Genomic DNA, 13242 nt, shown 5'->3' with positions numbered 1-13242 from the left:
AGCGTGAAATGGTTGAAGAGGAACTCAATACATTAAAGCAATAAGCATTTCTGTAGGCTAAAGCAATACTTCACCTCTTATTATGTTTGATTGAAGTTTGCATTTGCTGAAATTAATTTTTGCTTCAAGTTCGCTACTGTTTAGTACTGTTCACTTGAATGCTTTCTTTTTAAATCATAAAGACCTTTCTGTTTAGTTATAAAATTAAAATTAACCTATTAATCATATGAATATGTTGTAGGGGGAGATAGAACAGTATAAGACTTTCCCAAACACATTTTTATAGGTTCAAAAATAGTGTCTGTAGTAGTTGCTGGCAAAGGATCCAGGTATGAATTTTTGTCAATATCGCACACCCCTAGGCTGCATAAATGCACAAAGGTAAACTATTATTCGAGTAATAAGTTATTTTACACTTTTATGCGCATGCCCAGTTACGTGATTGGTCATGTTTCATGTGTTTATGGTCGTGTATAGTGTGGATGAAGATTCTTTTTAAAATGGCAGTATAAACGAGGATCGTTTTCATTTTAAAATGCCGTTTTAAAACGCAAATGCTCGAATGTAAACAGGGCCTAAAGCTACTTTGACTTATAAAAACCCCTCAAACTTTTGGAGTTTGCTATGCACAAGAAGAACACACTTATGTGAGCCATGCCTCGGTTTGTTATTGTCCCAAAGTGTATTCCCACCGTGTACCACTTGCAGAAACACTGCAACCGTGGGAGCCGCCATTGTTGTTTTGTATGGTTTCGCAGGCTATGTGACGTCAGAGCTCGGAACTGGGAGTACATCGATCTAGGACGAGTTCACGGGTGGGAAGTCACGGGTTTGACTGCCGTTCCAGTGCACTTTCACGGGTAGAAGGTTGGAAAAACACGGGTTACAGGTTCACATACTTTTTCTTGCCACTGTATAATGTTACACATCAGATATTTTCCCCAAAAGTAAACCAAACATTCTCTGAAGACATAACAGATTGTCTAATCCTGCATGTTTTAAAACCGAAACCATAATGTCTCGAGCATGTGAATGGACACATCTTTGTATAGGTTAAGCATTTAGGATGGTACACCTCTCAGAAACGTACAAATAAAGATAATTTTAGACGTTTGATGACTATTTAGAGCATTGACGAGGGCTTAATGTACTTATTTTTTTTATGGGAATTTAAATTTCTACAAATTTCTATACATTTATACTTTCTTTTGCCTCTAGCTTAAAGTTAGACGGTGCACATTCAAAATCAACTTCCCAGAATGGGTCACATATTTCCTTTAGTTACAATTGTGATATTTCATAGTTTTGATTTTAAATGTAAATAAAGGTGTGCTTTTGAACGCTAGTGTATGTGCTAAGCTTTAATTGTAGTAACATTTGTCATTTCACCACCCGGAACTCAGATTGAGTCTATAATAACGATCTGCACAGGCAGGTAACATTCCCTCCATCAAAACCAACGATCATGTATAGCGATGTCAGCTGTTTGCAAAGTAGATGCCTTTGTTGGTTATATGGGGGCTTGATCTATTGTTGTTCTTGTTTTAATTTGGCATTTGAGCTTGAAGTGCAAAGAATGCTGGGTAATATTTTTTTCTACCTTTTTCACATGCAGAATGCTACAGCATGGACAGTTGATGTTGACCCTGGAGCAGATGTCCACTTTGGAAACTTGACAGCGGGACGCACTATAGTGAATGAAGAATGAAAAAATAATGAAGTAAACACAAAATCAGATGGATGCTTTTTTCTGGTGGTTACACATCTCCCACCCGCAATGGCAGCATTGGAGGAGACGCCGTTTCAGTGGAATTAAATGAAACCGGCTGCCGCCCTTTACCATCTGACTTCAGACCCCATGTGGCACCACAAAACGGTCACGCCACACGCTTCAAAGAGGACACACTCACCTCGATCAAACTCCTCCTCCTTTCTACACTGCATCCTGAGTGGACGACTGTCTCCTGAATCCACACGCACACAAACGAACGCCATTGAAATTATTTATTATGGCTTTAATTTATTATTGTGAATGAATCAAGGCCTCGGGCTCGCTTTTGTTCTGTACAATATACACTCAGCGAGGGGACAATACGACCCTATCGTGGCATGTGCGATCTCCAGATCTTCTGCGGTCGTGAAATAGGCCGTCGTGGTTTCAAAAGAGACTCGCACGGATAGAGTTGTTCTATAACGAATCATATCTTTTTTTTCAGCATGAACTTTTGTGCCCTTTTAGCCACCTCTGTGACAGCGAATGCTCAAAAGTGTCTTCACCAGCAGAAATACATGATATTGTTTTCGTCTTTCCTCCATGACCTACGAGAATTTTAAATGACTGAAATTACAGGCATTTTTAACAGCTAGAAATCGTCCTTTCATTTGCTTAGATTAGGAACTTCCAGACGTGACCCTCGGCTGCAGTTTTTCCCTCTGTCATTGATTATATGGTACTGTATTGGGTATCTGGAGAGGGGAGAGATTCACTAGACGTGATGAATTATTCTTAATACTTGAGATGGACCGATATAGTCGCCGCAAAAGAAACGCAACAGGCTGCGGTTATTTTTTGGTAACGGGCTTGAAATTGAAGTCCGAGCCATATCCGAGTCTGCGAGGCTTGCCTAGACTTACAGCATGCTATGCATTCTTCTAACAAACGAATGAGCTAAAGTCATTTTCTAGATTAAAACCACGTGTATATAACGGCCTTCGGTGTGCATACTTTGCTATTGTAAGCGGCTAATAGATGTTTCAAACATGGTTGAGGTCATCGCTGCAGTGAATGTATAGGCTCTTACTCTTAGAGACGTTGGGGAATTAAGAATCTAAAGTTTTGGATCATGAGAAATGTGTTGTCACAGAAATAACTACAATGAATTCCCACATCTGTCTGTATTCAATTGTTTGTTCCCCTGCCATTCCAACACCATCGTATTCGTCTCTTTGGTCCTCGATGGTCTCGTTCCCTCTTTTGTTTTTTTACATTATCGCATGGATTTCTTGGTGGGTTTTTTTTATTCTTTTTGGACATGTATATGAATAGTCATCACTTATGTTTTATTCGCTTTTATTTTGGGGGTATAATTTTGGTTTGCTCTTTTATTGCTTCTTTTCCCTTGTATGATCATATAAAAGATGGCCTCTTTAACAGCTTTTTTCTATTCGTGAAATACTTTAATACCATATTGCGCATTATTACACGCAGGTGTACCTTATAATAATTTAGGTATTCAGAGTGTTGTAAGTCACATTTAAGTCATTCAAGCTAAAGAAACTTTGCCTTGTTTGATTATGTTTTCTTCATATAGATATAAATATAAATATATATATATATGAAGAAACTATAGATATATAAATAGATATATACAGATGTGTGTATTTCTTGCCATGTGTGCTCCCATACAATGTTAACCGTTTCTCACCTGTAAGCTCCTCTGTACAGGTTATTCATAACCCAACCAGCCAAACCTGTTTCATTTCCCAGGAGTGACACACACATAAACACACAACAAAAAACGTGCATGCAGAAACAAGCCTCACACATATGTGAAGCAGCCATGAAGATATCACTCAATTGTGGTGTTGTACGTTCTGGTTTATGCAACTTAACTTTCCTTTTCTTATAAATATTTGTGTTTCATTTGATGTCTTAGTTTTGACTTTCTTGTGCTATGAGGGCAAACGCTATGAGGGGTAACAGTAGCGCCCCGGGTTGAGTTCTGGGCAACGACTAAGTTTATTGCAGTCAGGTTCTGAGAGATCTGTTTTGCATTTCAGTGTGTTATTATTCTAAGTGATTGTACTATTATGTAATGTTATGTAGGAGAGGTGTTATGTATACATACTTTAAATAAAGCATTCAGGGTTTTAAACTATCTAAAGTCGTCACTTTCATTAGATTAATGTTGATGAATGTCTAGGAGATCACACTTTAAAAACCAATCCTATAAAGATCAGCCAAGAGCCGACTGGTTGAACTAAAGTCTCTGCTGTTTATGTTTTCAGAATATTTTATACAGGGTTTGGGACAATGACTTTCCAGACATTTCTATGAAATTGATAGTATAATACTACAGTTTGGGACTGTAGGACTCACTATTTGCAGTGCTTCATATGAGTCACTGTTGAGTAATAACACAGGCTTCTCTGAATGATGGAACTGCATTTTTGCATTTCTGCATTTGGCAGGTGCTTTTATCCAAAGCATGCATTACAAGGTATACAAGTTATTTTTATTAGTTTGTGTGTTCCCTGGGTTCAAACCCGTGACCTTGTGTATTGCTAAGCAATGCCTTACCACAGAGATACACAGGAACACTTATAAAGTTGTTCTCTTAAATAATTTTTTAATTATTACATTATTGACTTGTGGTCAGTGTTGGGGAAAGTTACTTTTAAAAGTAATTCATTATAATATTAAGTTACTCCCCAAAAAAGTAACTAATTGCGTTGCTTAGTTATTTTTCATGGAAAGTAATGCTTACTTTACTTTTTAGTTACTTTTGAGTTACTTTTTCTTCTCTGAGGCTTGATCTCTTTCAGGTCTTGCAGGTGTTTTTTTTTTTTTTTTTGACTGAAAAGTTCTGCATTCAGAAATTGTTTATTTCATCACAAATATGTCGAGCTCTGGCCTGCCATCTTAGTTTCTGACTTAAAGGGACAGTAAGTAGGGTTTTAAGTGTTTTATTAATCAAAATCAATGTCTTTATTCATAAATATGTCCTTGTTCGTGTCAAATGACCTCTGCCAGTGATTCTTCTCTTTACTTACATTGAACGGGTAAGTCCAAGGAGGCTTCCATGTCGTTCCGCCGTATTGATAAACTATAATAGCAAAGAGGGTCATAAAGCACTAGCCTACCAACGCGTTTTCATTCAGAACACGTGAACCAGCTGCAACCATAGATATGTATAAAGGCTAGATGGCTCAAGGCGGAGTCCCTAACGGCATCACCTGGCGGCCATCTTAGGACAGGGCGCCCGCCCACTCGTAGCATTGAGTTTAATGGTGCAGGTACTTTTAAATGACCATAACTTGCTCAATTTTCTACCGATTTTCAAACGGTTTGGGTTTTTACAAACGTTATTAACGTGGCTATAATTCTGGATGCTTTAACATGTTTCATGAATTTATTTTTTATTTTTAGTATAGGTATGCAGTGTCATAGGTACATCTTTGACGTTTATAACAAACCAAACCGCTTGAAAATCGGTAAAAAATTAAGCAAGCCATGGCCACCCAAAAGCACCTGCATCACTAAAACTCAACGCCACGAGTGAGCGAGCGCCCTGTCCTAAGATGGCCGCCAAAATGCGGACGTTGCACTCAATTGGCCAGCAGCGCGGACGAGCCATCTAGCCTTTATATACATATCTATGTGTGAACCAGCTGAAACTGACAAGGAGATCAGTGATTACATAACGGCTACCGTAGTTGCAACACGCATTCGGAAGAGTGAGGCGCTAGAGAGCACTGTTCGTTTGAATGCAAAATACAATTTCACCACTAGATGGGTAAATCCTACTTACTGTCCCTTTAAACTGTTCCCACACGCGCGTGTACACGTGCATAATGTGACTACGTTCAGTTTAATTCAGTACATCATTTTTTAAAATCAAATTAATTAAACTAAAAAAGTAACTTGCGTTACTTTTTAAAAAAGTAACTCAAAAATTAATGTGTACATTTAAAAAGTAATGCATTACTGTACTTGTTACTTCAGAAAAGTAATATTATTTCGTAATGCATGTTACCTGTAATGCGTTACCCCCAACACTGCTTGTGGCTTTGTAGAGGAATATATTGTTGCGTAATCTCGGGGCTCATAATAGTCAGACTTGAGGTTTTTTTAAATAAAAAAGGGCTTTTCAAGAACCTGACCATTCAACATTACTAGCAATCCATTTTAGTATTTATAGCAACAATGTTTACACATCTATTTTCAATCATTTGTGTTTTCATAATGATAGCTATATATACGTGCAAAGTGTACATTTAGAACAATGCAACATTCATTACAAATCATTATTTGGAATATAAATGGTGACGATTGGTCAATGATTTTTTTTATTAAACCCCATAACAGTAAATACACAAAAGAAAGTGATGACAAAATCTCACAAACCAAACTCAAATCCAGATGAAGAAACACGCGACCACTCGACGTTCATTAAGATGTGCTGTTGAACAGGGCTATTCGACAGCTGTCACAATGCAGGACAACACTGTTTAATAAATGAAGAGCATTAGCTGGACCCATCACCAGAGCTGTGTAGTGTTTAACTTAACCAGGGGAATGGAGTGCTTATATAAAACAACCTGTTACCACACACCTATGTCTGGTTACCCAGCAGGAATTAACCCTAAAAATACTGTTGTTACAGAAATTAAATCTTGCGTAACTGCTTTAGAACTGTAAAAATTATTTTGCATTGTGAATATTTTTACTACAATTAACCAAATTTCATAACTACCATATTGAGTTTTATATGCATTAATATAATAAAGTTCAAGAAATATGTTATTGACAGGTTTTGTGAACTCACCAAACACCTGACTGATTGATCAAATCTGATTTCAGAATGAAATGCAATGTTACAATGTACATGTTGACAGCCAAAACCCGAAAACAGTACAACCAAAGACAAAGTTTACATAAAAATCTAATGTGACAGCTTATAAAACCTTAAAGCTTCAACTGAAAGAAAATCTTACAATAATAGAGATAAGCTATTTGATAATAGTTCATCTAATTCTCAAACAACAATACATACAGGTGATAAATCAAATTTGAAAAAAAAAAACAAAGTCAGGTGGATGTGTGAGTGAATATCACAAAACCTATCAAGAAAAAAATCCCAAATCCAAAGGAAAAAATAAAACAAAGCCTACTTTTTGAATTGTGACAATTTTTATGACAATAAGCATAATAATAAAAAAAATGTGTGGCCACATTACAAGTAATAAGTATTCGAGGCAAACATCACAATCTAAAACCTCTTATTTATTTTTAAAAATAGGCTTCATTTTATTTATGTAAAAACAGAATTTCTTTTATCTTTTGGGCTTTGTGACCCGGACGCATTCGTAAAAATCACCTGTGTGCATTCAGTGATTTGCAGAGGACAGTGCGATTGTCTTGATGCTTCAGCCCTGAGAAGCAGTGCAAGATCACTTAAGTCCAACAAACAAAATGAAACAAATACATATCAAATGATCAGAAAACAGCAATTTGACATCTGTTCTTCAGTTCATCCAGGGGTTTGTGATAAGCAGAATTGAGTTGTAGTTGTCTGTAAAGTGATATGATGTCTTGAGGAGAGATGGGGCTGTTCTTCTGACTGGTAAACTTGAGCTTGTTTCACAATACGTAAAGGTCAGTTTATGATTTGGCAAGCGGTGTTGTAAAGACTGCTGCGGGTCAGTCATTGATCAGTGCAAGGATCATGCTGCAAAAGACACAAGTGATAACACATCAAACCTCATGTACAGCAAGGTAAACAAAAAGGTTACATGGGGATTTCACTTAATCAGAAACTCTAAATGGCTAGAAGAGAATTAGTTTGGGTGACCGTACATGCCATTCTTCCCGGATGCGTACTGGCCAGGATTTCGGTGCATCTTCCGGAAGTCGTATTTGTTGACCGCATACGCCATTCAGTTAAAAACATAAGACATACAATCGTAGTTTCATTCTTTCCTTCAAATGTAACGGTTGCTTTTCTGTAATAATAATAATAATCCTCTATGAAGTATGCGGTCGACAAATACGACTTCCGGAAGACGCACCGAAAATCCTGACCAGGACGCATTCGGGAAGAATGGCACGTGTGGTCACCCTAAATTAGTTTGACATTTAATCGGTTGAGTAAAACATCCGTGGGCTCAGATTGTAAAACAAACTTTTGTTCTATTATTGTGGTATCATCAGTTTAACAGATTTACAAAACAGGGTAAATCAGCGTGAGAGCCCAATTTCGGAAAATCATTGATGGGAGTGGAAATTTCGAGTGATTTACTGACAAGGTGCACAGGTGCAAAAATTTCCATAATGACCAAAGCAATCTACGCAGAGCAGTGCAAATTAGAGTAGTGTTTTAGGCATGCTTTTATGGCGCGTTAAATAATGGTACAAATCATGCTGCGTGATTCATTACTCTCCTCCATAAATTTGGTGTCTGAAAGGGAATCACTAGGGCTGTCCAAATTATAAAATTTAGGATTTTTGAAGAAACCTACCCATATTTATGAGGTTATAAAAAGAGAACAAATGAAGACAGGATGACATGTTTTTTCCCCGTTTTGTTTGTTTGTTTGTTTGTTTGAAGGGTCTGTTCTTTTTTATTTGATATATTAGTATGTTTATAAATTTATAGAACAACATTTTCCTGGGAGGCATTTTGTGAAACATTTGTATAAAATACCATAAATGCTGGCGGGCAACTTTGAAAAAAAGGCTGGCGGGAAATAAGTTAATATAAAGCATTTTCAATAATAAATTGATAAATTAATGTGCATCTATAAAGTATGAAAACTATATTGTTATTTAGGCTACATTGACCAGGACTCTCTGGTAGAAGAGATATTGTATCTCAATGAGACCTTCCTGGATAAATAAAATGAAATAAATAAAATTTAGGGAATGTCTTTTTTAATGCAAACTGGCAGAGTAAGAGTCTATTACCTGTACAGGTAGATGAAGAAGCAGAGAAGGTGGAAGCCCAGTTTGATCATGGCTTCCTTCATGTGGGACTTCAGCTGACCTCTGTTGTGAATCTCTGTCGGATCATAGACTCCCATGTTCCCCAATGGAACCTTCACGTATCTGCTCACCAGGGGGAAAAAGGGTTAGTTATAATCCAAAGAGTTAGTTGTTAGATTGCATTTTCTATGTTTCAGACAGATTACCTGTAAACATTCCACGCTGCCACAGGCAGGTTGAGAAGAAACACAAACCAGTGCATGGAAACCAGCATTAACACCGTGGCCAGAGCCTGACCTATCATCTCAGGTATAACCCACTGAACATAAACATAAAGTTAATAAAAACACATGACAGACAAAAATCTACTGCAACACTTCAAACTCAACAACAGAAAATGCTAACAGAGCAGCTGTTTCTTTACATTTAGACAGGTACATTTTTTAAATGTTTTTCAACTATGTCTCGTATACAGTATGTTAAAACATGCCCTGGAGTAAATATCTTACATTGGACAGATCTTAACCCTTAAAGGGATAGTTCACCCTAAAATAAAAATTGTCATCATTTACTCACCCTCAAGCTGTTACAAACCTGTATAAATGTCCCCGTTTCACAGAACACAGAGGAAGATATTCATAAACAAGCAGGAAACAGGAGCACCATTGACTTCCATAGTAGGACAGAAAAATACTGTTGGAAGTCAATGGTGCCCAAAAATGGTTTGGTAACAAACATTGCTCAAAATATCTAACAGTGTGTTCAGCAGAACAAAGAAATCAATACAGGTTTGCCACAACACGAGAGTGAAAAAATGATGACAGAATTGTAATTTTTGGGTGGGTTTTGGTTTTGCAAGTAATGGTGAAAAGTGTATCTATAAAATATATTTCCACCTTTCCACACAAATGACCAAAATATAAAATAATGTAATCTGTCCGTATATAGCCACTAGAATTAAAGTATAATAATAAGCATTTCTATATACAAAATGCTAAATGCCATTATTCTAATGTTTTGAGAAGCTGGACTGAATTTATATGTTGTTGTCTTTAGACATGATTAGGCAATCCATCTAGATATATAGCATGGACCAGGGTTCAAAAATCTACTAAGGATTTTGCATTATTTTCCAATTTAATAAACATTTCGTCATGACCCATTACAGGATATACCTGCTATTGTAACCCCATGCATTTTAGCTGGCATGGCCATAACCTATGATACACTTTATCATTGGTTGTCTTTATGACCTTCCAGTGTTTCAAAGAGCTGCTTTTGTGTCCTTCGTGAAAGCAAGGAAACACCATTTAATGCAACAAGAAATATATCACAATGCCACAATCTTACATTTGATTGATAGAACTTTCCTAACGTTTGTTCTCCTTCAATTTTCTTAGTAAATAAAAAAACAAAATCTCATATTTTCAACCTTTACGCATCTCGACCTTTAAACCCATCAATCAAAACGTTTAAAGATGTATTGTACACTGCTCATGAAACATGCATTTGGTAGTAACATCACAAATCACAGACTTACTTTGTTTAACTTTGAGCAGCAGGCTCGAGCATTGATGTAGTCACATTCTAGATCAGATAAAGTAATGATCTGACAATGATGTTAAGAACTGATTAAAAAACAACAATCGATAATAACGCAGACCTGTCAAAGTGTTTGTGAAATGCATGATCATTAACTGTAATAATGCCTCAACTAATAACAAGAAAACTTATCAGAATAAATTCAGACTAAGGTAACTAACGACCGTGAGCAAATCGTTTAAAACCACAAAACCCCGATAACACAACACACAAAGATAAGGATTTTAAAAGTATGCATAAACCAGTAAGCACGTATCGTATCCGCAATCACAGTCTGCTGAAATAAACAAAACAAGAAATTACCGCTAAAATATGATCAAAGGTGATCTCATCAAAAATGTCAAACGAGAAACATGGTAACGTGAAGTGTGCGTGAAGGATACAAAGTAAACAGAGAGGAATATTAAAGCACAACAGTCAACGAGTGATAAGATGAACACGGCCGCCTCCATTTCTCACTTCCCCCTTTTTAACGCTGCAACTGCCGCTTCCGGGTTTGATTTCTTCTCTTGCGCTGCAGCGTCGGTATGGCGTCACAACAGCGCCACCCGGCAGCCGATATATTCAACTACAAAAAGTAGTTGTAGGCTATATTCAGCTACATGAACAGAGGCAAGGGAAGCTTTTTTGTTGCAAAACTGCACACCCGTGATATTGGAATTTTTAGTGTAGAGATTATCCACACAGGTGTATCAGTAAATTTGAAGTTGTAAACTTGTTTTTTTTTCTTCCTTTAAACAGTTACATACAAATCCTTCAGTGCAGCTGCATAAATCCTATTTTTCTAATCAGACTAAGAAACTCATATGTTTACATTTTTTTGCTACAATTAAAGGCATATGGTGCAAAACATAATATTTGAAAGCCGGCATCAAAAAATATGAAATCACACACAATTTTTGCACATTCAAATTAGTATGTGCGTTTATGTGATGCGAATTGCATGCATGTACAATGTTTTCTCACAAAATAATTTTTTGTTTTGAACACAAAAACAAAGTACATAAATACAACTGCTTATTTCTACCGCTACAAGTTAAAAAAAAAATTCGCTTGCAGGTGACAAGTTTCGTGTGTTCTCTCTTTTGCACCACATTTCTCTGAGATCAAAGGTGCTAAAGTGATTTGTATCTGCAGGCTATGGCAGGCACTGCCCACCAGGTGGTGCCCGAACAGGCATACGTACAGGGGTTGTAAGTAAAATAAAAAGAGAGTCTAAGGCCCTGTCCCAAATGGCAGACTCCAGACTTGTGGTCCTCCTCAGAGTCCACACTTTGATGACATCATAGAGTGCAGACTTTAGGGACCCTGGATGCGAGTCCGTGTGGGTGCATAGGAGTCATATTTTGGGACAGACTGGAGCATCACGCCAGAAATAGGAAGGGAAGTTGCACGTCAGTGTGAACTCCTCCCTTCCATCGTCAGATTGGTCTGATTGCTCTTTCACAAGGACTTCTGGGTTGGTAAAGTGCGCGAAGCCTGCTGCAGTGTGGGCTTCGCCGAAGATCGCCTCAAGGGGGCAAAGGGGGCGCTAATGAGCACACTTCAAATCGCAAAATGACAGATGGGACACCCTATGGACTCGTAGACTAAGCGAGCACGCGCAATTTAAGGCAACAAGACCGAAAGTGCACATGAAGTGTGGCAATTGGAACAGGGCCTAACTTGTGCGTTCACACCGCCACCGGCGAGAGTTTCAAAAATGGCCGGAAGTCATTCATTTTCAATGAGTGCCAGCGGCGAGCTCCGGCGAGCAGCGACGCGTCTTGGACGGCGTGAGCGTCAAGGAGAGATGAAATCAACTCAATTCAACCAATCGAAAGGTGGAAATGTTCAGTGGCAACCAATCGGAAGGCAGAACGTCCACTACTCTTCTATAGCGTCGGTGGCAGGGCATTACCTTCACACGGGGCGAAAGCGTTAACACTTGACAGAAGGCGTGTCTGAAACTTAGCCAACAGCCAATCACAGTGGCCCCAACACATGCTTCGGTCTTGCATAAATGTAATTGGCTGGTTTGCACTAGTTAATTTGCATAAGATGCACACATTGACGCACACACTGGCACTTGAAAAGTTGAGAAATGTTCAACGAGCAATGGCAATGACGCAATGCTGATGGATACACAATTTAGTTCGGCAACGCATGACGTCACCCATTAATGAGAAGCATTAACGCTTTCCCCCTGTGTGAATGTACCATAACTGCACACTCACTGAAGTAGAGTTTATTAATTACCACCAACGTTTCGGCGAGGTAAATCGCTTGTCAAGGTATTACTTTCACCAAGTGGACAACAATAAATATAGTGTTGGGCAAAGATTAATCGTGATTAATCGCATACAAAATAAAAGTGTTTTTTTTTTTTGCATAATATATGAGTTTGTGCTGTGTGTAATAATTATGTATATATAAATACAAACACACACACGCTGTCATTTAAGTATTTAAGAAACATTTACGTATATATATACAGGGGCGCCGTTAGGGGGGGTTCAGAGTATGCCAGGCATATGGGCCCATAAGTACGCTAGGGGGCCCCACCGTCATCACTTTTCCGTTTTTTTTATTGTACACGTTTAATTATTACCACTGTAGTAAAATGTAAAGAAAATTAATTTAAAACTACTGTGAATGACTTGTGTTGAGTAAAATTGAGACACTTTTTAAAAAACAGCGTGCAATCATGACCTAGTAGATGCAATTACATATTTGGCGGTTCTGGTGGTTTTTAATTTGATTGTGCGGATATGGATATGGGTGAGTAGACAACATTTTTATTTGGGATCAGTTTGGCGGGTTTGCTATGCAAAGTTACCACAAATAGTCGACAGCCCTACAGTTTGCCATTTCAAGGTAAGATCTTACATGCCACTAAAAAGCGTTCATGCTGATCCGTAAACTCTATGTTTCATGAAAAAAGAAAAATATTTGTG

The 13242-nt window shown here is 37.8% G+C and overlaps 2 protein-coding genes across 3 annotated transcripts in view; one reads left to right on the top strand and one right to left on the bottom strand.

Moving 5' to 3' along the window:
* wdr26a (WD repeat domain 26a) overlaps positions 1–3878 on the top strand; it is a 34525-nt gene extending 30647 nt beyond the window's left edge. Inside the window, exon 14 of the mRNA XM_055212060.2 lies at positions 1616–3878. Within this exon, the coding sequence (XP_055068035.2) occupies positions 1616–1638 (23 nt within the window). The 3' untranslated portion in view covers positions 1639–3878. The remainder of the gene's footprint in view (positions 1–1615) is intronic.
* Positions 3879–6894: 3016 nt separating this feature from the next.
* Positions 6895–13242, bottom strand: part of cnih4 (cornichon family member 4) — a 185448-nt gene continuing 179100 nt past the window's right edge. Inside the window, exons 1-5 of one of the 2 annotated variants that reach the window (XM_055209515.2) lie at positions 10690–10849; positions 10245–10313; positions 8911–9023; positions 8687–8827; positions 6895–7451 (exon numbers count right to left, since the gene is read on the bottom strand). In XM_055209515.2, the coding sequence (XP_055065490.1) occupies positions 7424–7451; positions 8687–8827; positions 8911–9023; positions 10245–10313; positions 10690–10758 (420 nt within the window). In that variant the 5' untranslated portion in view covers positions 10759–10849 and the 3' untranslated portion in view covers positions 6895–7423. Of the gene's footprint in view, positions 7452–8686; positions 8828–8910; positions 9024–10244; positions 10314–10689; positions 10850–13242 lie in introns of those variants that run through there. The other variant, XM_055209516.2, reaches the window with a different exon arrangement.

The sequence above is a fragment of the Misgurnus anguillicaudatus genome, chromosome 10 (assembly GCF_027580225.2).
Source record: "Misgurnus anguillicaudatus chromosome 10, ASM2758022v2, whole genome shotgun sequence".
Lineage (NCBI taxonomy): Eukaryota > Metazoa > Chordata > Actinopteri > Cypriniformes > Cobitidae > Misgurnus > Misgurnus anguillicaudatus.
This window is presented reverse-complemented; position numbering and strand designations above follow the sequence as displayed.